Here is a 22,690-nt window from a genome sequence, read left to right as displayed (position 1 = left end):
GTCCTTTTGTAAGTGGTTGCTTGTGCAGCTGGAAGTAGATGGGTATTGCCAAATAATTTCTGTGACTGCTTGGCAAAACCTCACTGTGCCCGTGCTCACAAATAGCCCAGTGCTAGCAGCAGCATTTTTGGTAGTGAAGTACTATTGAAAAGCATGAAGGAAGGCAGTATAAAGCAAAAGTGCCACGGTTGCAATGTACAATTAGTGCATAATGGGCATAATTTTTTTTTAGAAAGAGTTCAAAGCAGAGGCTGAATTTAAACAGCTCTCTGCTGAATTTTTTGTATGACACACAATCAATAAAGCATTATCCTTGAAATTCTTAGGAAGGTCAATTATGCTGGAAATAGTGCTAAGGAAAGTGCACAGAAGTTTTTGGGAAACTGGAAGATCTAGTCACTCCATATGTACTGAGTGACAGACTGTGTTAGGAGCAGGAGTGAATCTTACATGGAGGTGGGAAAAGATGGCAATTCTGGAATGTTCTTGGCACCAGAGACTGGAGCAGAGGAGGCAGTGGGGCGTCCAGCCCTCTGGTTTTTTTGTGCTTTTTGTCAGCCTGTCTCTGCACCCCAAACCCCGCCTGCAGTGGAAAACACACCTGGGCGCCAAACCCCGTCTCCAGTGACGTTTGTCTGTCCTGTGGACTGAAAATGGAGTCAGGTGTGGCCAGAACTAAAAACGGGACGTGTGCCATGGGCAGAGCGGCCGCAGCAGCTTCTGCCCCGCCTGGGGCAGGGGCGGGCCGGTGCTGTGTGCGGGAGCGCCGGAGAGCCCTCCCGGGGCACACACAGCCGGGACTCGGACCCCCGGCCCCGCTCCGGGACACTGCACAGCCCGGACCCCCGGCCCCGCTCCGGGACACCGCACAGCCCGGATCGCCGGGACACCGCACAGCCCAGAACCCCCGGGCCCCGCTCCGGGACACCGCACAGCCCGGATCGCCGGGACACCGCACAGCCCGGACCCCCGGCCCCGCTCCGGGACACCGCACAGCCCGGATCGCCGGGACACCGCACAGCCCAGAACCCCCGGGCCCCGCTCCGGGACACCGCACAGCCCGGATCGCCGGGACACCGCACAGCCCGGACTCCCGGGCCCCGCTCCGGGACACCGCACAGCCCAGAACCCCCGGGCCCCGCTCCGGGACACCGCACAGCCCGGACTCCCGGGCCCCGCTCCGGGACACCGCACAGCCCGGATCCCCCGGAACAGGCCGCCGGGGCCACAGGGGCAGCCGCGCCCCGCCACGCGGCACGGGGCGCGCAGGACCCAACGGGAGCTGTAGTCCCGAGGCAGGGGAGCGCACAGCCGACGGGAGTTGTAGTCCTATTACAGCAGCGCAGCGCGCCCCCTTGGCGGCAAGGACTACAGCTCCCAGCATGCCTCAGTAGCCCCGCCCACCCTGCCTGGCACCGCAGCTGCCGGCGCGGAGCGGGCACGGCGGTGGAAGCGCTGTGCCGTGAGGGGCCGCGCGATGTGGCTGAAGCCCGAGGAGGTGCTGCTGAAAAATGCCCTCAAGCTGTGGGTGCAGGAGCGCTCCAACCCGTACTTCGTGCTGCAGAGGCGGCGGGGCTATGGCGAGGAGGGCGGAGGCGGGCTGGCAGGTACTGCCCCCGTGGGGCCGGGGCAGGGCAGGAGCGGGAGGACGGCGTTCTGTCGGCCCCGGGACTCCCAGGCAGAGGGGCAGGAAGGGGACCCGCTCGAGTTCTGGAGCCCCGGACTTGCCGGGTTTCTCACGGAGCTCTTCTCGCCTTCCTTTCCCTGGGTAGCGCGGCCCCAGGGGCAGCGGAGTCCGGCGGGGACGGGCACCCGGCAGGGTTGGGGGCTGGCGCTCTGGATGCCCGGTTCACCGGGGAACTGTGGGCAGCACAGCCCAGCCTCGGCACGGGCTGAAGAGCCTCTGCTCCAGCGGAGTCCGGCACAGCTCATGGGCAGCTTGGTGCAAGTGGACGCGTCTGAAGAAGGACTGATCTGTCTTGCTTTGTTGGCAAGATGCTCATTTACAAATCCCTTTTTCTGCGGGCGTCTGGGGCTGCTTGAAATGAACTGCTCAGGCATTTCTGATTGCTTGTTTTCAAAGCAAGCATATGATTTGATGGGCTTGTCAGCAGTGGTGGGTCAGGAAAGTGACAGAGGGGTGGGACAGGAAATTGACCATCGTATAATAAACTTTATTCCATGAGAACTTCAAGGTATGGAGTTGAGTTTCTATTTCTAATTCTTGCCTGTTTGTATCATCAGGCACTGCAGGGGCCCCAGCTACTGCTGAAATCTCTGTGATGGTGGCAGCTATTCTGACTGGAACTGAGTCCTTTATAGACTGGTGGCATCTGTCATTGACCCTCTCAAGGGGAAATGCTACAGGGAATCAGCATAAAGTCATTCCTCAGTGAGATGTGGTTCTCAAGTGTTTTGCATTTCTGTAGCTTTTCTAGGCTCTCTCTAATTTGTGTCATCCTAAAGCAAGCTATGTTCAACATAAGGCATAATTGTCTTGTGGGAACATTTATTAATTTTACTGAACAAAACCACAAGGTTCAAACTTCTGGCTGGTGAATTTCAGATATAGAAATGGCCCTTGCAGCTGGAGGTGGATCATTCTTCATTGGCATCTGAACCACTGGCAGGGCACGTGAAAAGTATGAAAGAAATCATCCCAAAATCCCAGTTTACTATACATATCAGCATTATAAAGAGATAGGTAATGTCAGGCCTTGTCTTAGAACCAAGGGTGATGTATTGCAAGCTTGTGGGGATCAGGCTTGATGGCCCGTTCTCTACCTTGATGTATTTGGAAGCCAAGGAAACCAAGTTGCTATGAAGGTTGACTTTCTGCATGATAAAATTCATTTAAGGACTGTGATTAAAGTGGAACAATGAGAACTGGAATAAATTGTTCTTTTGAAAACCTCCTCATAGAGGATAGACAGCTGGGCCTCCAAGTGCCCTTTGGGTTTTGGTGAAGGTGAGGCTTCTGTAACTGCTCTCCTGTTCTTGGTGGCTGTTGACAGTGTGGGAAAAACACTCGGATGGGATAGTTGCTGTAGTATGCTTTTTTTTTTGATGTGGCATTGCACACGTTATTTCTGTAACTTTTCTTGTAAATTCTTACAGATTCTTCTGTGCAAGTTATGTTTTTCCCTGGACAGAAACAAAAGGAGAGAGATGTTCTTGAATTAAAATTGTGATTAAGAAAGATTAACAAGACAGTTGCATAAAATGCAATTACATTTGTGTTTGTAGGTTTGGAAATATCCAAACCTCCTAGGTATAAGCCAGCATTGATTTGATATTGCTGCATGTCACTTGAGAAAATTAGCACTTCCTTAGGAAAAAGCAAAGCACAGCTGCTGTGTTATGAAATCATCCCAAATGTACAAACGAAATCATCCTGCTCTCCTGAAGAGTGTTTTACAGCTGGTGAGACAAGGCCCAAGGTGACTGGCAACACTGAGGGACTGAGTTAGGAGTGAAAGAGGGAGGCATCAGTACAAGATGAGTCATGAGGGAAGAGGGGAACAATGCCTCAGGACAGGAGTGAAAACAAAGATGGGTGGTGCTGCAGGGTTTGAATAGCACTAATGGGGACGTGGCAAAGGATTCCCATAAATACGGGAGTACAGTCGGCAAGACAGGCTTTAAGGAGGGAAATTTTGAGGAAGCAACCAGTACCTGGAGAAAGGTACAGACAAAGGAGCAAAAGATAGATGTCAACAGAGGTGCTTACCTGGAGGAAGGCTGGGAATTCTGGTGCTGTCCTAGGAATAGAATGAAGGCTGCAGTTGGATTTATTTGTATGAGCCCTCTGGACTGACGGGAGCAGGACCAGTTTGTAGATGACACAGGGAGCTGTTATGGCTTGTGTGCACACACACCACACTTCAGAGTTTGGTTGTGTGGATGACTTGTGAACAGGTCCAGAAACACCTTGTGCTGGCTGTGCTCAGCCCTGCCTCCCTCCCTGCAGATATGTACTGCTTAGCTTTACACTTCATTCTCTGTTTTAGAGCTCCCCAAAGGATGCAGGTGCTGGAACCTGTCTGAGTGGTGCTCCACTGGGTGATTGATCATACAGTGGGCTGTCCCAAAGTGTGGAGTCTGACAATGCAGCCGTGTGACCCTGTCCTTTGGTTGTTCTGTCTCCTGCAGAACCACTCTGGGAGAGCTGATCAGGTTTTCCAGAGTGGATGGATAAGAATATAGTTGTGAATACGTGTGCTGTAACTAAGGTCTAGTGAGATTAAGCATGCTGATCACAGAGCTCTAGCTTTGGTTCTAGTTTAGGAAGGACCTTGATTAGGAGATGGCTATGCTGGGAGTAGTGATGCACATGAGTATTTGGTGTCATAAAATTCCAAGTTTTCATAAATTTACAACTGAAATTTTAACAAACCAATTGCTTATTTCCTGTTTCTGCTGTTTCAATTTGCCTCTTTCTGCTTGAGAAAGATAAATAAAATGCAACTGTGAGAGGAGAAAAACTTATCAGTGAAATAAATATATGGTTGGAACTAGCCTTCCCTGTGCCATGCTTGCTCAGAAAGGTGGAGAAAACCTGTGACTCTCCCATGTCCTGGCTCTCCTGTGGCAATTGTTGCCATCCCCAATCTGTCAAAGGCCCCTGCTGGTATTTCCACTGTTTAAAAGCTGTGGCTTGTTGGGTGGGCCATTGCTGGCCCACCATGCCCTGCATGCACAGGGGCTTGGGACAAGGGCAGACAGAGCTGGGCAGGGATGTGGGGAAATTTTCCTTCTCTGACATCTGACAGAAGGAACAATGTTGAAGTATTAGTTGTGTCTGTTAAGGTACATGTTTACATTTGGGAATGACAGGTGGAAAAAATTACCAGCGTGTGCTTCCCAGTTCCTGTCAGGCAGCTTTTTAGAAACAAAACCAAAGAGGAACTGTGATCTGCAGTACTTTTTTGTGTTCTTACCAAGCAGACCAATACTTACTTTTTTTCAGAGTTGCACTTGTAATTTTCCTTATTTCTAAGGATATCTTTCTTGCTGCATAGAGGCAAGGTTGGACACACACCTAAGTTTGAGTTACTGAGTTACTGTTTTCTTCCCTGAGTCGTAACCACTGACCATAACGCACTTGAATTATTGTAAATGGAGATGAAATCCTTTGGCTCTGAAGGCTTAAACTGATGTGTTATTTGTCTGAATTATCTTAGAACATTCCCATCTCAGCCCATGCTCGTTATTTCCTTAATCATGAAATCAAGTTCACTTACAAAATAAAATTAAGCCAGAAAATAGTTCTGTGCTTAATTTGAGGATGTGGGAAAAGGAGTATTATTTACAAGTTGGCATTCCTGTATTTTAAATCAAATACACACAGATGATACCATTTTATGGTTTATATTATTGAAAGCTGGGGCTTCAGTCATTTTTGTTTTTTAAAGATTGAACCAAAATGCTCTATAAAAGTAGTTGCTGTTACAGAAAGAAGCTTTATCCTGTCACTGTAAAGAAATATTTGCTGTTATGTTTCTCCCCTGATACTGCATCCTTGTCATGGTTTTGCATGGGAGACATTTAGGGAATGTACTGGAGAAGCCTTAATAGAAGCTACAGAGCATCTGCTAAGTTAGGCTGGTAGTTTTGGTTCCAGTGGACCTGCATTTCTGGGCTTTTGATGCATTTTTTCTCCCTCTGTCCTGCTGGGGAGCAGGATGATAGAGCACCGTGGTGGGCACATGACATCCAGCAAGGGCCAACCCACTACAGCTGCCTGTCACAAACTTGATTGTTTTACAGTGGTTTTTCTGCTCTGATTAGGCTGTGAGTTCTTCAGATTGTAGAAGGGAGCAGTTTTTGCTGGAATGGAATTGGGTATAGCTGCAGAATGTAACTTTCTGTAGCTTTTGCCACTCATGAAGAGCTTTTACAGTATTTTCCAGAAACTATTTTTTTTAAATGATGATATAAATAAACTAAAAGTGAGAACTCAGTTGTAGACCAATATGCTGTTATATTGGTCAATATGTAGACGATATATGCTTTCCAAAATCCTTGCTGCAATGGGGCTGCCCTGTGTGGTGCTTAATAGAACATTTCTGTTTGTAAGGAACCCTTACTTTCTTAAATATTTTATGTTCCTTAACACTTTGAATGTAGCAAATCAGGAGTCTGTCTGATCCAGTTTTAATATAATTAATTGTTGACCTCAAAGGCACTGTTATGCATTAGAGGAGAGACCAGGCCTGTGCTAACTATGCTTCAAAAGAACAGTGCTCTTTTAAAAAAAGACAGAAGCATGTTTTCTTTGTTTCTGATTTTTCATCAGTAAAGGGAAACTGATATTGTTTTCCTATCCTTTGTGGGATTAGTATAATGCAGTAGTCAAATTGCTATAAATAAAGTAGATCCTTAGAAATAAAAAAGCTGTAACTGATGCTGTTCCAAGAGAAGAAAATAAAAATCTTTGGGATTGTGGTTTGAAAAGGGCCAAAAAAAAGCGCACCAATATTAGTATTCTCTTGGTGTACTTGGTGAAATACATACAGAAGGACAAAGTTGTGTTGACCCCAAATGGCAAATGCTGGGCAGTTGTTAACATGTACTGTCAGTTGGTATGTGCCCTAAATTGGTACAACTGAGAGCAAAATTCAGCGCTGATGTTTTGTGGTACCTCTCTGAGCTAATGCTGATATTTTTCTAACCAAGTATTTTAGAGACATCTTGGGAATGACACATCTGTATTTCAAAGCTGTTCTGAATCCTTGCCCTTTATTTTGGTTTCTAGGGTATTTTACCCTATTTACTGAAGCATCTAGGTTATTTCCCAGTGGTTTTACTCAGGCAGCTATGAAACTGAAAATGTTTTCTAAAATCAGAGCCTTTTTTCCGTATAAATGTACATCACTTTTCATAGATACAGCTGAAGTCATTCTCTGAGCAAAGCAGGAAGATGATTAGGTGGAATCCCCAGGAAAACTCTAGTTTTAAGCAGAGATGAAAGCAGGTGACCCTCTGTAAGTTGTCCCTTGGTTCCCATTGGGAAATAGCAATCCGAGGGAGTGCCTGGGGAGAAACACGCAAGGGTTTAGCAACCCTGACTAATAATGCAGTATTCCAAACATTGGCAGCTCGTAGAGGATTTTCAGGACTAGGATGAGAAGATGAGTGAGCCTCTGCTTGTTCCTCACAGTTATGGTAGTCTCCATAGTCATGGAATTAGTTTGTACTGTACTGTTTATTGCCTTAGGCTCAAACCTGTAGTCTGCATCCCATTCATGACTTGTGGCAATGCTGAGGTGATGGATACTCACCTGGTACAGTTCATTGTGTCTAAAATCTGATGACCTTCCAAGGAGACAGGAGCTGTGATGGCATTTTGAGGAGTGCTGCTTTCTAGTGCACTGTGGTAACCATTGGCTCAAGCTGAGCTAGCCTTATAAATGGTGAATAATGTCCTTGTACTGTATATTATAACAGAAAATGTTATTAGGAGATTTGTGAATGAAATAATGCAATGTTTGCTGAAGCAAAGCCATCTTTGAGATCAGCTCAGTGTCATGACTCATTCAGTAAGCAAAAGCTGCTTAAACAGACATAAATTTGTTACTTATTCAACGTCTGTCTTCAGTCAGGAACTACAAAGTAATTCTACTTTCCAACAGCAATTTACAATCTGTTAATTGCAGACAAGACCAGAGATGTAATGTACTGCTCTGGTTGTGTTTTTTTTTGTTTGTTTGTTTTTTTTTTTTTTTTTTTTTTTTTTTTTTTTTTTTTTTTTTTTTTTTCCTTGTTGTTGGTTTTGGGGTATTTTTTGTGGTTTGTTGTAATTATTTACTTCCATGTTTTTGAGGAGAAGCAAAAACATTTGAAACTTGAATAACTACAGTGAGGTAGTCCCACAAGCTCTATGCTGAAAGTGTATCCTCAGGAAAACCATGGTCTGAGGATGAGTGTCTAGACTTACAAATTTTGCTTTATTTTGTTTCCTTTTATTCTTTCACAATTTCTATTTTTCAGAATTTGGGAGGGAGTTAATGGAAAGAAAGTGAAACCCAAAGTACCAAAGCAGCCAACCTAAAAATTCCAAAATAACTTTTGAGGGATGCATTTGAAGTTGTCGAAATCTAGTACTTCTACAGAATATTAAAAACTAAAATAAAAAAAATCATTTTCTGTTAAACAGGGAAGGGTATGTAAAGATATAAAGGTTCTATAAGGGCTGTGTTAGTTTTGTATTCCAGCTCTCTACTGGCATTTATTGGGGATGCTTTGCCTCCATGATCTCAACAGGTTTCTGAAACAGACTTTACAGCAGCTCTTTGAGTAATTGTGTCATGATTTTTTGGGTAATCTCATATCTTATTTTTCTGTTCTTCTGTAGGAGACCAAGAGCCCTGTGTGATTACTTTGGTAACTTTGCTTCAGTTGAATTTTCTGTTTCTGTGGCCATGTTAGAAGGATGCAAACATAGGAAATGCAGGAAAGAAGCATAAGATCCTGTTGATTGTATTTTTGTTTCTGTTGTAACAAGAAAAGATTTTTTGGTGCATCAGGAACTAAAAGTTTCAATTGTTTCTTCAGTATTGATTTTTTTTCTTTTAGAATTTCCTGATAGATTTTGAAGGATCAGTTAAGATATCTGGGCTAATATCTTTATTACTGCACAGTGAGAGAGAATGATTTTGAGTCATTATGAAATGTGCCCTCATTTTCCCAGACAACGTTTTTGTCCTGGTTCTGGAGAGATGAAATTTGTCTTTTTAGTGAAATTAGTATATTTTCATCTGAACTTTATTTAATGGGAGCTAATTCAATACTTAGTGGCAGGGAGGTGACAGCCAATTATGGTCTTGAAGGGCTCTTTCCTGTGCCTGGAAAACAGAACAACAATAAATGACTAATTAAGAGGTAGTTCAATTACTAGTTGTGCTCACTGAAGGCTGGGACTGCCTTGTTACAGTTCTGGTTGTGCTCTGGTTTCACATTCTGCATGGCTATCACTTCCACAGGGGCCATCTCAAGAAACTTCTTCACCCTCATTTGTGCCTCGTGGCTTTTACTGGATCAAAATATCACATCCCAAAGAAGTTCTTCTGGGAATACTTTGTGTTCTTCTCATTTGTGCTTCTTATTTTCTCAGAGTTCATTAGTCCTTACTTGGGCAGCATTCCTGTTCCCCAAGAAATGAATCAGTGAGTGTGTGTTTCAGAACTGGAGGTTCACTGTGCTGTGTACATTTTCTTGGACACAACAGGTCTCCTTGTGGGAACACTGGATGCAGTGTTGGACTCTACGTCGAAAGTCGCCCCGTTCCGCATCCTGCATCAGACCCCCGACTCCCAGGTCTACTGGTCCATCGCGTGCGGTACGTACCGTGCTCTGGGAGCCAGCCAGGTCCACAGAGTGCAAAGGAGGGTGCAAAGTGTGCCATCCATTTTTGGCTTAATCCTCTCACATCGTTACTCATTCTCATGACCTCTAAATGGTTAAAAAGCATTTGCAAGCCCTGAGCTTGACAGCAGAGTGTGGTTCCAGTTTTTCAGAATAGATCTGTGGACTCTTCCTATTACACCTTCTGATTGCCTGCTTTCTGCAGGAGCCCTTCAGGTACCAAAGCCTTTGGGCACTGTTACAGTGACAGAGGCACAATCTTTTCTTTTGTAAGGTGCAAGGATAACTTGACGCAGTTCAGGATGGACTCCCAGGATCATCTTATTCCAAAGTGTGCTGTAGGTAGGAGTAACAGTAGATGCTTATCCTAATATTTTTGTTTACTTTGTCTCTGCATGTTAAAACATGCAAGTTCACAGTCATGGTCAGAGCTAAATTCTTCCTTGTGTTTGTTGCTCTTTTAGTATAAGTTCTATCTCTTTCTCATGTTGTGTTATTAATCAATATGGAATGGAAAAGTAAGTACAGATTTATTCTTGTAGCTTTAATTTAATGTAATTGCATGTCACTTTAAAAGGGCATCCTTAAAAAATTTGAACAGTTTGTAAATTGACAATAAATAACATTTCAGGGCCACTTCTGAAGAAGTCAGACCTGGTGACAGGCTATCAAAAAAGTACTTTAATATGTATGTTGGAAGTGTACTCTGGGGAATTCTACTGCCATCAGGTCACACCTTGGGAAAATACAAAGGGTAATCTTCATTTTAGGACTGAATTTATATAGATTCTGTGCTGCATATATATGCTTTACAACAGAAAGCTACATAATATAATTGTCCTAATTGTCTTAGACTGTTTCTCCTGTGAAGAAATTGAAGGGATGACACTTTGTTCCTGCTATTACATATTAAGGGTCTGAAACAGTGCTCCTAAACCATTTAAACAATTACAAAAAAGTTTCATTATTTCTGGGTGACCTCTTTGCCTCTGATTCACATTGTGACTCAAATAATTGGCCTACATGTGTAGTCTGAGAAAAAGAATTACTTTTGCAATGTAATTGCTATGTTAATTACTCTTCATATAATTTAAGTGTTGCTGCAAATCCACACAGTGTAATGCAGCCTGACTATTTAACTATATTTAGAGCAATTTCTATTCATTCACAAGGCCACTTTAATTCCGTGGGGTCCATTGAACGTTGGTTAATTACCCTTTATAAAACAAGCTGAGAAAAAAGCAATTGTTCAAGGTGTGTTCTTGCTTGAGGGTATCAACAGTATGTGCTCGCTCTGCTTGCTTTGACTGGTGAGCATTCTTGTGGAGGGTCAAGCTGCCAATTAATTTATATTCTAGAATGCCTTTATTCAAACCTATGTAAGTTCTTTCACTCTCCCTGTCCCCCAGCATCTGATGGGGAGTCACTGTCTGTAAAGCACTGACTCTGTTTTGAATTTGTTGAAACCCCGCGTTTTCACTCGTGGCATGTCAGTCCTTGCTGCCTCCCTGGTTCCAGTGATGTTTGCTTTACATCCTCACATGTGTAAGGGATTTTGCACAGCAGGCCTTAGTCTTGAAGTTCTGCTCTGGAACCTGTTGTGGGCCAGTGATCAAAGCTGAGGATATCAAAGGCACAGATTTAATTTCCTGCTGAACCTCATGGGTTTGGTCTCACATTTCCCACATTCTGGCCTGTTAAACTGGGAGTGTTGCAGTGGTGCTGTGCTGCCTGTGTTGGGGAGGTGCTGCTGACAGGAAGGAACTGTCAGTCCAACTCAGGCTTCAGCACTGAGCCACGTAATGTTGACAAAGCTGAGATGCTTTTGGGTTTAATGGCCAGAAATAGAGCTGCATAAAGGACTTGCAAGATAAAAACACAGCAGTGCATATGTTTCATGTACACTGAATACGTTTTCAGTGTTCACAAGAGGTAATAAGAAATTTAAGACTTGTGATTTTGACTTGTGTATCTAAATTGCTCTGTGACTCGGGAATTTGCTAAGTATTCCCTTGATGAATAGTTTTGGTGAAATGATTGAAGTCTGTCCTAATTTAAAGCAATACTTTCTTTTTCAATAGGATCCAGCAGAGAAGAAATAACAGAACATTGGGAGTGGTTAGAGCACAATGTTATGAAGACTTTATCAGTATTTGATTCAAATGAAGACATTACGAGCTTTGTCCAGGGAAAGATAAGAGTAAGTAACAGGCATAATTGGGAAAAGCTAAGTATTCTTTTTCCTTTAACTGTACACAAATAATACATTCTCTGTAGAATATTCCAGGACAGCATTGTAATGCTGCCTATTCTGATTGAGTAGTATGTGACTGTTCACTTTAACATGTGCCATTGTTCCCGTGTCTCTGCCCCACAACTAAGTAGGATTGTTGGGCATAAACTCCACTTAATAAATGACACATCAAATGCCTTTAGATAGTGGTCTAAGACTGTTGATAAATTATTTCACAGTAAGTTTAACAGTGCCTGGGAAGCATATGGTCTATTTTTTTTTCTCTATATTTGCTCTCAGAAACTCTTGGGATTAAGTGAAGAAAATATGTCTGTTTCAGAAGAGGAGACACAGGAATGTGTCTTGCCTAAGCTGTGTCAGAGACTTGGTGGATGAGTCTGAAACAGCACATTTTATTTACGACCTATGATTTGATCCTCAGACTCTACTTTGCCTTCTAAAACTTACTCTCCTGTTGGGAGAACAGGAACTGTGCTGTGTGCATGCAGGTGCATATATGACAACCACCCACATGGACACATGCATAAAGTAATGTGATTTTTTTGTTGTAGGGTTTGATTGCTGAAGAGGGAAAAGATTCTTTTGTAAGAGAAGATGACCCTGAGAAGTTTCGTGAAGGTCTTATGAAGTTTGAGAAGTGTTTTGGATTACCAGAGCAGGAGAAGTTGATTACCTATTACTCGTGCAGCTACTGGAAGGGCAGAGTGCCCTGTCAAGGATGGCTGTACCTTAGTACCAACTTCCTTAGCTTCTACTCGTTTTTGCTTGGAGCAGAAAGTAAGTAAGCCTTGATGCTGAGCTGTCTCCCTTCATGCTTCATTGCTCATCTTTCAGATTAGGAGGGATTCTTCCTTTGTCCTAAGGGAGCTATTTTGCCATGTGAGCAGATGTCAAAAGAGGTGAGCAGAAACTGCACACATAATTTATGGAAATGCATACCTTTGTGTAACATACTACTCAATATCCATTATTATGCTTCCTTAATTCAAGCTTCAGAGAGAAGGCAGACTTCCAGAAGTTGACTGCAGCTAAAAGTTGTCCATCATCTTTAGTTCATGTTGCAATATTAACTGTATGAGGATTACAGTTATTTCTTCACACACAGGCTTAATATTTCACATGGGTGCACTACACACTGGTGATCACTGCACAAAACTCTTTTTTTTCCCTGTGTAACATTAGTTTGAAATGCTCAAACAAATGTCTCTAATAGTGTGTACTATACTGTATTTACATGAAAAATGGAAAACATACAGAAAATAGGATCATTTCAAAGCTGATTTTTATCTGTGTTGAGAAGTGCCATGCCTACAGGGCACAGTTCCTCTACATGTCAATACATGGTGGATTTAAGAAGCCCTATTGGTGACCTGTTGGAGGGGGTTGGCTTGTATGATGGTGTTTGTTTGGTGTTTGCAGTTTCACATAAGAGCATGGAAAAGGTGATGTCAACTTGTGTTGTCATACATGGTCTGTGTTTTAATGTTCTTCTATGAAATTCTTTCCAATGGAATTAATTTTTAGGAAATAGGAATAGAATGCATTTTGTGCTTATTAGTTTACAGTCCTTTCCAAGTGTGTTATCATTTGACTATGTTGTTTAATTATACTTTATTAGAACTGCTACTACTGCATTTCTTTTTTAATATTTTAATACAGGCATATATTGAGAACTGACTCACATGTCCTTACCCTTTTATTTTCAGTAAAACTTATTATCTCCTGGGATGAAATATCAAAACTTGAGAAAACTTCCAATGTGATTCTGACAGAGAGCATTCATGTGTGCTCCCATGGGGAAGATCATTATTTTTCCATGTTTTTGCACATTAGTGAAACATTCCTTCTCATGGAGCAGCTGGCAAACTATGCAGTTAGAAGACTTTTTGACAAGGAGACATTTGAGAATGATCCAGTCCTTCACGACCCTCTGCAGATCACCAAGAGGTAACGCATTGCTTATAGTTTATCTGTTCTGGGCCCAGTATTTATTTAGGCAAAAGAGGAAGAGAATCCTTGTCTCAATGAGATTGTAAATATTAGCAAAGCTGATATTTTCTTAACCAAGTGTCTCATTAAAATGTTGGACCAAAGCCATGTGAAGCATTGTAATTTGTTGTTACTTGTGAGGATCCAAAGTCTGTATGAAGGCAGGAGGTGATCAAATCTTCAGTGCTGGTTTTCCAACTAAAAGGTTTATATTAGTTTGAATTTTGAAAAGGTGTTCTTGCAGCATTTAGGATTAGAAAATTCAGATTAGAGCTACAGTGTCTCCAGAGATACCTGATGAAGAAGGATAAGGTGGGGAAGAAACCATTTAATAGACATGGCTTTCCTGAGGTACAGCATTATTTTGGGTGGTGGGAAAGACATGAATACCAGTAACTTAATGGTTAAGGTCCTTCCTTTTCCTTTGATTCCTCAGTTTGGTAGCAATGCTGGAAAGGGATGCTGCTCTACAACTAAAATACTGTATCTGGCTGCAGCTATCTGTGAAAAATTAGCCCCTGGCAGATGTTTACAGCATGTGCTACATTTCTAGCTAATTAACCCTCTGTCAAGCCAAAACTTATTCTAGTTTTAAATTGATTATTCTGGTGTGTGGAGAAACAGAGCACATAATGCTATTAATATCTTTTCTGCACTACCTGTAGGCCCTGTTGTGCTCTACCGTGTAAGAACATTATTGAATCTGGTCTTGTTTAGTGATGTATTTAAATATTTTGTTAGGTGGATGTACAGGTAGGTGTGGTCCTGCCCTTTGTTGCCTCTTCAAGAAAAACATTGAACCCTCCAAACTGATTATGGGAGAGGAGAACATGATATTTTATTGTCTTTTCCCAAGATATTTTTGACTTTTGTATTTGCAAAGACATTTAAAACTTAATTTTTCTTTTCTCTTTCTTACCAATGTGTTATGTTTTTATTCCAGAGGCCTGGAGAGCCATGCCCACAGTAAACATTTTAGTGCGTTCTTCAGGCTACCTAAAGAAGAGACCTTGAAGGAAGTTCATGAGTGCTTCTTATGGGTTCCTTTCAGTCATTATAACACCCATGGGAAAATGTGCATTTCAGAAAACTACATCTGCTTTGCCAGCCAGGATGGCAGCCTGTGCAGTGTAATCATTCCATTGAGAGAGGTAATGCAAATTACAAATCACTCACTTATACCAGCAGTTTTGCACTTGTGTAGTTTAATGCCAGTTTAGCAGATTTTCATTAGAATCTCCTTATTTTATGTGATGTCAGGTATTTCCCCCTACCCTGGACACTACATGTAGGAATTGTTTGTAGGTTTTTGGAACTGCTTTCATGTTTCAGACTTGTTTCTCTGTCTTCTTTCCATTTTCTATTTACTCTTATTTCTGTAGCTTGGTACAGAATCCAAATTTTTAATACTTTCTTTTATTAAAGGAAAAAACTTTTTCTTAGTACTTGTAGGTGAGTTAATGAGATATTCTCAAGGTAAGAAGTAAAGAACTGTAGTGGGTAGAGGACTTTGAAGATCAATAATCATGCTGCTGTGTTTCTCAGCTCAGTAGTGCAGTTTTTTGCAGCAGTTGAGCAGTACTGTCTGTTCAAAAGTCTAGGAAAATCCAGTTGTGAGCAAGCAAGTAGCAATGCCATTATATCTGATAATCTCAACAGACTATAAGGACAGAATAAAGACCATATAGCAAAGGGCACAGCTTTGGAATTTCAATAGAATACTATAGTATACTGCAGAATAACTTCTGTAAAAAAAAAAAAAAAACAACCAACCCTCTCTCTTCATTTCTGTCTTGACTTCATGTGATCTGGGACATTGCCACATTTCAGTTGTCCAGTGTTAAAAGCTTTTCATCAACACCAGACACATTTTACAATAGCCTACAAATAAGCCAGGTTCTATAATTGCTCTGTAATTGCTTTACATGCTCTGTGTACACACTAACATAAGACACCTGACATAGGGGTGAGCTGTACTAATCTCAGCAGTACATTTGGTGTTCCCCACCTACATATAACAATATACTTGATTACCTCTCAATAGTGCTGCAAACAATAGAGACTTCCGTAACATAAGAGGCTGTGTTAAAGGAGCTCTAAATTTATTCTTGTGGACTGTCAGACCCTCACTCTTTATTCTGCAGGACTTGCCTCATTTCAGTTGTCTTTCCTTCTTTACCTCTAACAGTGTGCTCAGTGGTTTTCCATTCTTTACCTTTAACAACATGAATACATCAGCAATGCCAGCCAGTCTAGATTCTCATGATTGTCACACTTGAACTTGTATGATTAAACTGTTTTAACTGCTGTAGTCTGTAAGTGTTCCATCATGGCAATTAAAGTCAGCTCTAGCTGTCATGTGTTATGACAGCTGTTTTGACAGGGTATTCTCGGTGGAAATTCAGTCTTGCAAAACTTGTTTCATTTGATTACTTACAAAAGTCATGTTTTCTCTGCGAAAAAAAGCAACTGCTTCAGTGGGTAGAAGGAGACAAAGTTTTCAAATAAGCTGAGCACTCACAGCTGAGAAAATCTTTTTGAAGATTTCTGGTACTCTGTTAAAAATCTGTTGCATAATACATAGTGCCTTTTGCTAAAATAGCTACAGGCAGCTGAGCTTTCAACTTGTGACTTGTGTTACTTAGTCTGCTTGTGTGCTTCATACACTGGTTCATTTACATATGTATTCTTAACAGGTTGTCTCTTTTATAAGTAAGCAGGTAAAATTCCTTGCTTAATTTATGTGTCCTTGGTTCCATAGGTTACAGGGGTGGATACAGCAGATCCAGCCAACAGAGGAGTCAGCATTAGTACCAAAGGGAAAACAGCTTTTCGTTTCACAGAGGTCAGAGATTTTGGACTGCTTGTGGCAAAGCTCAGAATGAAATGCAATGCAACTGCAAGTCCACAACACATCATAAGTACTGAGGTAACTGCTCTGGAAATTCTAATTTATTAGAATTTGTTCATAGGAATAAGTCACGAACCTCTGGTTTTAAGATTTAGAAAAATAAATAACATGTGAAAGAGAGTGAGTTGGACAATGGTGCTACTGTGAATGCTGTTTGGAATCCTGTTTGGGTTCCTTTACCTTGTTTTTCATCAGGTTTTGAAAAACAACTTCAGCTGTAATGCTGGTTTTTAAGTGCTCTCAGGTTTTCTAAACAGTTCACTGTATGAATGAGGTTTTTTTGGTGGTGATGGATGGTCAGATGTCCTTATCATCCTATTCTCAATTCTCATTATGAATATTTGTCTGTTCATAATTTAGTTTTTTTTCTTGAGAGATGGCTTTTTCCCCCCAAGTGCAGCCTCCTGAAAGCCCTGTGCAGAGCAGAGACTGCTGTTTATCATTTATTTTAGAAGTCTGTATCTGGCACCTGTAACTTAATATAATGAGCAATAATGGTCTGGTATCAGTGCTGTTCCTTGGAGGATTGTTTGTTATTTAAAAGAACCACTGTTAATTTTTTCAAGGTTGCAGCTGGTTCTGCCACTGACAGTCCAAAGGATTTTGGTGCAGGACAGTCAAAGATGGGCCAGAGAGATAACAGCAAAACTGTCAGTACAGAAGCACTTATGACTGTCTACCATCCTCAGGATGCTGAGAACCTTGACTCTAAAATGGTAAGGGATAAAATGGCCAACAGTTTTTGGAATTGAATTGGAAAGGAGTGAAGTATATCAAAATGAATTCCAGCCAGGCTGCTGATTTCCTTGGGGGCTTTGCCGGTCTTCTTTCATCTGTATTTTCTGTATTTGGAGTCCACAGGGTGCTTCTTCATGGCTCCATTCAATTTTCTGCTCATCTTGTTTAATAATGATATGTCTTATCTTCATTGAGTTAGTTTTTCCTGCTCTTCTACCCCTCAGGGAAGAGTTGGCTGTTTGTTTTATGATAGTGAACATGTTGCATTTCTGTCTGAATTTTCAAGATACAAAGTCACTACAAAGTCTCTGGGAGCAAGGAGAATGTTCTAAGAAATTGATTTAACTTCCTCCTTGTTTCCTTCTTCTGCAGCACTGTCTAACAAAGTTAGGCTCTGAAGAATATTTATATAGTTATTTTTGCAGCAGATCATCCAATTTTTGCTTTTCCATAGTATGTGAAAGAAGACAGGTTTTATTTCAAAATAAGTCTTTCAGCAGAACTGAGTAAATTAAGATACGAAATGTTTTATATTAGAAATACCAGAAAACAAATACCCTTTGGGCAGAACAAAAGGGTGTCCAGATTTTTAAATCCTGCTTTTTATAGTATGTTGAACAGAAGTGATTTTCTTTTCAGTACCTTTAATTGCTTTAACGATGTTAAATCTTAGTGCTGCATGCACAGAAATTGTAGTGGGGACATTGACCCTGTCTCAGCCCTGGAACCTCACATGAGCTGGAGCACCCCATCAACAATTGCTTTGCTTCCACAGAAATGTCTGTTTGACCTTCCTGTGCTGTGGCAGTTTTTGTCAGATGGGATACTGGATTAGATCTACCTTCTGTCTCATCTTGTATAAACATACTTTAAAGAACAGTAGGTCATGTATGAGATAGCATTTTATGCTAAATTTTTGCTCTGCATAGGCTGGATTTTGCTCTGATTTGCTTCAAATTTCACACATCAATGTGGATTCCAATGCGGCAGTTTCCAGTTTATATGAATAGAACTAGGAGCAAAATTTATTTTTGTTCTCTGAAACCTGAGGAGAATCTACCAGTATGATTAATGCTTGTTATCTTCTGCTTTTGGTAGTTGAAAGAAAAAATGAAGGAACAGTTGTGGAACATCCTGTTTGCGGAACGGGGCCATGGGGTCAGTATGTTTCGAACAAAGAAGACTCGAGACCTAGTTGTAAGAGGCATCCCAGAGGCATTAAGAGGAGAACTCTGGCTGCTCTTCTCAGGTATTGCATAACAAGCATAACTGGTTCATTTTGGGAGTCATCATTGGCAATTTTCATTGCTGAGTGTTTCCATTAATTTCAGTAGAATTACCCTGACACATTACTTCAGTAATATGTGGAAATTCATGAGGTACCTCAGTAGTCACCAGAATTTTTATACAAATTGCAAACAATCAAATTACTGCTTTACTGCTGTCCTCTAATACTGTGCAATGCAATGTATTGGCAGGTGCTGTAAATGACATGGCATCCAACCCTGGTTATTACACTGAGTTGGTGGAGAAGTCCTTAGGAACGTGCACTTTGGCTACTGATGAAATTGAGCGAGATTTACGTCGCTCCTTACCTGAGCATCCTGCTTTTCAAAGTGACACAGGAATTTCTGCCCTCAGGAGAGTTCTTACAGCTTATGCATTCAGGAATCCACAAATTGGATATTGTCAGGTATACCAGTTTTGAGAGTCTTAGTGCTAGTTGTTGAAATATTAGCTCATGATGATAGTATAGTAGCACCTCATAAAATCTGTCACAGAAATGTGGAATAGTTTCTTGCTTAGTAGTTCACTTACTTTGCTTATTTCATGCCATTGTGTAAAATGAGTTTTTACATTGTACTTGGACTAGTTTATGAATTCTGTCATGTCCACTTCATATATGAATTTGCATTCTAACAAGACATATGGCACTTGAAAATATTTTAATGTACTTTAGATACTCTGATCTGTATTTAATAACATAGAAGTAAAACTCTTGTCCTGGGTATGGCTGTAGGTTATCCCAGTGCTTTAAAAATGTGCTGTACAGTGCTTTCAGAAATACAAATTCTAAGAAATAATACCAGTTGTGTTTTCATCATCTTTTCTCTTTAATGTTTCCTTTCCTGTTTGAATGTTGCAGGCAATGAATATTCTGACATCAGTGCTTCTGCTGTATGCTAAAGAGGAGGAAGCATTCTGGCTTTTGGTTGCTGTGTGTGAAAGGATGCTCCCTGATTATTTCAATCGCCGAATCATTGGTAACATCCATCTGCTTTTTTATCTATCTTGAATTGAATGTCTACCTATATTGAATGTCAATGGTTATTCATTAAGAACAAATATAAGGAATGAGCTGAAGACTGATGGAGAGAAACCATTGCATTTGTTTTGGTATTGTGGAGTAGAAAATGGAGAACATCCCATGACGCTCCTTAAAATAGGCATGGATGTGATTTTCAGATATTGTCAGTATTCTAGACATAACTATTCAGGAAATAGTCAGTTAGACACTATTAGTTCCTTTGGAATTATAACTGCAATTCATACTATTTATTTAAAACTTAGTCAGTTTAGATAAAGGAAAAGGAGTTACTGCAGGTCCAGACTTGGACTTTGATCTCATATGCAGTTCTTACAGGTGTATATGTTAGAAGAAAATGGGGTGTGAAGTTTTTCTCTTGTTGCAGAGGAAGGGTACTGGCTGTCAAGAGAGTCACTGGAAGCAGTCATGTACTCACCAAAGTGGCAGCACACTTTGAGCATGGCCAAGGCTCTGGCCCCAGGCATGGAGAGCACAGATTCCAACATGGGGGAAGGAGCCAATGGTTCCATGCAGCTGGGCCTGTGTGTGCTTGTACAACAAAGCTGCACTAGGACAGGAACTTTGTTTCTGGCTGGTGCTCTGAGAAGTGTGCTTCTCTGTGTTAAGATTTGGGTGGTGGTTTTGTTATCCTTTCCCTGCAGGTGCCTTGGTAGATCAGGCAGTGTTTGAGGAGCTCATCAGGGTTCACCTGCCTCAGTTGACAGACCACATGACGGACATGACTTTTTTCTCCTCGGTCTCTCTCTCCTGGTTCCTTACCCTTTTTATCAGTGTGCTGCCAATTGAAAGTGCAGTCAATGTGGTGGACTGTTTCTTCTATGATGGAATAAAGGCAATCTTGCAGCTGGGCCTTGCAGTGCTGGAATACAACATGGAGAAGTTGCTCACTTGTAAGGATGATGCAGAAGCAGTCACTGTTCTCAACAGGTATTAGTGTAACTGTTACTCTTTCAGGCTACATAGCAGCTGCTATAATTGCATGTAGATAAGTCATTCTGAGGTAGCTGAGAAGACATCAAGCCAAGATTTCCAAAGGCTTCATAGGAATTAGTGCTCATCTCAGGCAGAAATTCTGGAAGAGGTGGCTGGAAAGTGGGCCTGGATCCTCTGAACATCCCATCCTGTATTCAAGTTCTACTAAAACCATACATATTTTGTGAATTTTAAAGAAAAAGCAATGTGCTTTTAGCCTTGAATTTGTATCATGTATAGGAGGCAGATTGCCTTGATGAAAAGCACATTATGACTGTTCCAGACATCAGTTCAGGCATCAACTTACAGCAGCAAGTTCTTCAGCTTAGTTCTTGTAGTTTAGGCTGCTGAATCCTCTGCTGTTAATGGTTTAAAACAGAAATAAGACCAAAAAAATGTGATGAGCTCATCAGTCATGATGAGATGTTTGTTCTGTGTTAGCAACGTGAAGTGTGCTTTAAACTGACGTACTGCAAACAAAACTTGTACAGTTTTTTCTTCACTAACTAAATTCTCTTGTTGATTCTGTGGTTGTGTATCATGGAGTATTAGAACAGCAAAATTACTGTGCTGTAGCAGTTAACGAGTTATGACTGTTAAGAACTGATAATAAGAATTTCTGTTTAGTGAGGCTTTTACATGTTGCATGTTTGAATGGGGTAGGAGCTACAGAATTATTGAAGATGTAGTTTTTGTTATGAGACCATGCAGTCTGGTGTTTATTGTAAAATCTGGCTTCCCCAGTGGATCTATTTAGGCTGGTTATGTGGGTGAGATAAGCAGGTACAGATCAGGCATGCCTTTGTCTTATACATCTGGGGGAATTAAGATTGTCTTGTTCACAGTTCAGGACAAGCCTTTTTCTTTGTCCCAGTTAGTACAACCTTGCTATATGGATTAGAAAACCAGGGGAATGCCAATGGAAGGACCTTGGAAAGAGTCTAGTTTAACTTCCCACTCAAAAGGGGATTGCTGCTAGCACTAGATCACATAAGCTCAGTCCTAAAAACTCTCAAGGCTAGAAGTTCTACAACCTTCTCTGGGTGGGCAGTTCCAAAGTTTGTGTATCTTTGTTACTATTATAGCACTTTTGTGCTACTGACTGATATTCTTTGTTTTTTCCCATTCTCTACACACTTTTTCTTCCGTAGATGCCAATATTATTGTTTTATTGTGATAAACTGGTTCCTGCTGATTTCTCATGTGTTTGCTTTGTGCAGATTTTTTGACAGTGTCACTAACAAAGACAGTCCTTTACCTCCAGCTGTGCAGCAGGGCTCCAACCTCAGTGATACAAAGAGTGACCATCCAAAAGTGGACATCACTGATCTGATCCGAGAGTCAAATGAAGTATGTGTTTTTGTGGGCATGTTTTTGCATCCCATGCAGTGTTAATGTTTCATGGGCTGCTTTGAAACAGTGCAGTTGCACTGTACAAACTAGGGTAGAAAATCTGTCTGGATTGGTAGAAATTTGGCTCTGTACTTTGTCGAGCCTCACTGAAAACCTTATAGGTTATGGGATGGGTTTACTTTTCTGTTGTTGTGTGTTTTTAACTGCTGGGAAGGTGCTTTCTAGTCTGTCCTGAGTGGAGTTCCCAAGATTCATCACAGGTCATGTATTGCCATCCCTCATTAATATTATTAGTATGTTAAGTAAATGACAAAATACAGCTGAAGCAGCCTTTATGTTATACTAATTTGAGACTGATTACTGCACACTGCTGATACTGGTAACTTTTGACATAACAATGCATATGGGAAGCTGTGTACTTGAGAAGTTTATGGTATGGGTTAAATGCCCTCTAGAGATGTATTTAGTGAGGAAGACCAGCTATGCTCCTTAAGTACTTTCTTTCAATTTGCAAGTTGACTTTCTGCAATGCTAAGCTTTGGAGCTCTGCATTGGTGAGGAGATCTAGTTTCTCCTTTTTCTCCCTAGATTTCCATGAGACATTCTTTTCCCTTGCCATGATGTGAATCAGAGTATTAATCTAATTGTAGATAGGTTTTGGCTCAGCCCACCAAAAGTGAAAGGCAAGCTGAGAGAAAAGATGTTCACATTTTGCTCTTTCCATTAACTGCTTTTTTTTATCTGTGTGATATTTGTTTTGTTTTCTGATTCACAGTAG

General features: G+C 41.4%; 1 protein-coding gene across 2 annotated transcripts in view; it reads left to right on the top strand.

Annotated features, from left to right (window-relative positions):
- The first annotated feature begins 1,413 nt into the window (after positions 1 to 1,413).
- The window catches only part of TBC1D8B (TBC1 domain family member 8B), a 32,199-nt gene continuing 10,922 nt past the window's right edge, over positions 1,414 to 22,690 (top strand). Inside the window, exons 1-13 of one of the 2 annotated variants that reach the window (XR_008433416.1) lie at positions 1,414 to 1,607; positions 9,230 to 9,340; positions 11,448 to 11,566; positions 12,172 to 12,397; positions 13,327 to 13,567; positions 14,553 to 14,760; positions 16,371 to 16,538; positions 17,087 to 17,236; positions 18,357 to 18,507; positions 18,737 to 18,951; positions 19,405 to 19,522; positions 20,229 to 20,514; positions 21,824 to 21,909. Coding sequence is in view for 1 of the 2 variants with exons in the window: in XM_053955672.1 (XP_053811647.1) it covers positions 1,478 to 1,607; positions 9,230 to 9,340; positions 11,448 to 11,566; positions 12,172 to 12,397; positions 13,327 to 13,567; positions 14,553 to 14,760; positions 16,371 to 16,538; positions 17,087 to 17,236; positions 18,357 to 18,507; positions 18,737 to 18,951; positions 19,405 to 19,522; positions 20,229 to 20,514; positions 21,780 to 21,909 (2,253 nt within the window). In the remaining variant the exon portion in view is untranslated. Of the gene's footprint in view, positions 1,608 to 9,229; positions 9,341 to 11,447; positions 11,567 to 12,171; positions 12,398 to 13,326; positions 13,568 to 14,552; positions 14,761 to 16,370; positions 16,539 to 17,086; positions 17,237 to 18,356; positions 18,508 to 18,736; positions 18,952 to 19,404; positions 19,523 to 20,228; positions 20,515 to 21,779; positions 21,910 to 22,690 lie in introns of both variants that reach the window. The other variant, XM_053955672.1, reaches the window with a different exon arrangement.

The sequence above is a fragment of the Vidua chalybeata genome, chromosome 14 (assembly GCF_026979565.1).
Source record: "Vidua chalybeata isolate OUT-0048 chromosome 14, bVidCha1 merged haplotype, whole genome shotgun sequence".
Classification (NCBI taxonomy): Eukaryota; Metazoa; Chordata; class Aves; order Passeriformes; family Viduidae; genus Vidua; species Vidua chalybeata.
The sequence above is the reverse complement of the archived record's forward strand: the minus strand, read 5'-3'. Positions and strand labels throughout refer to the sequence as shown.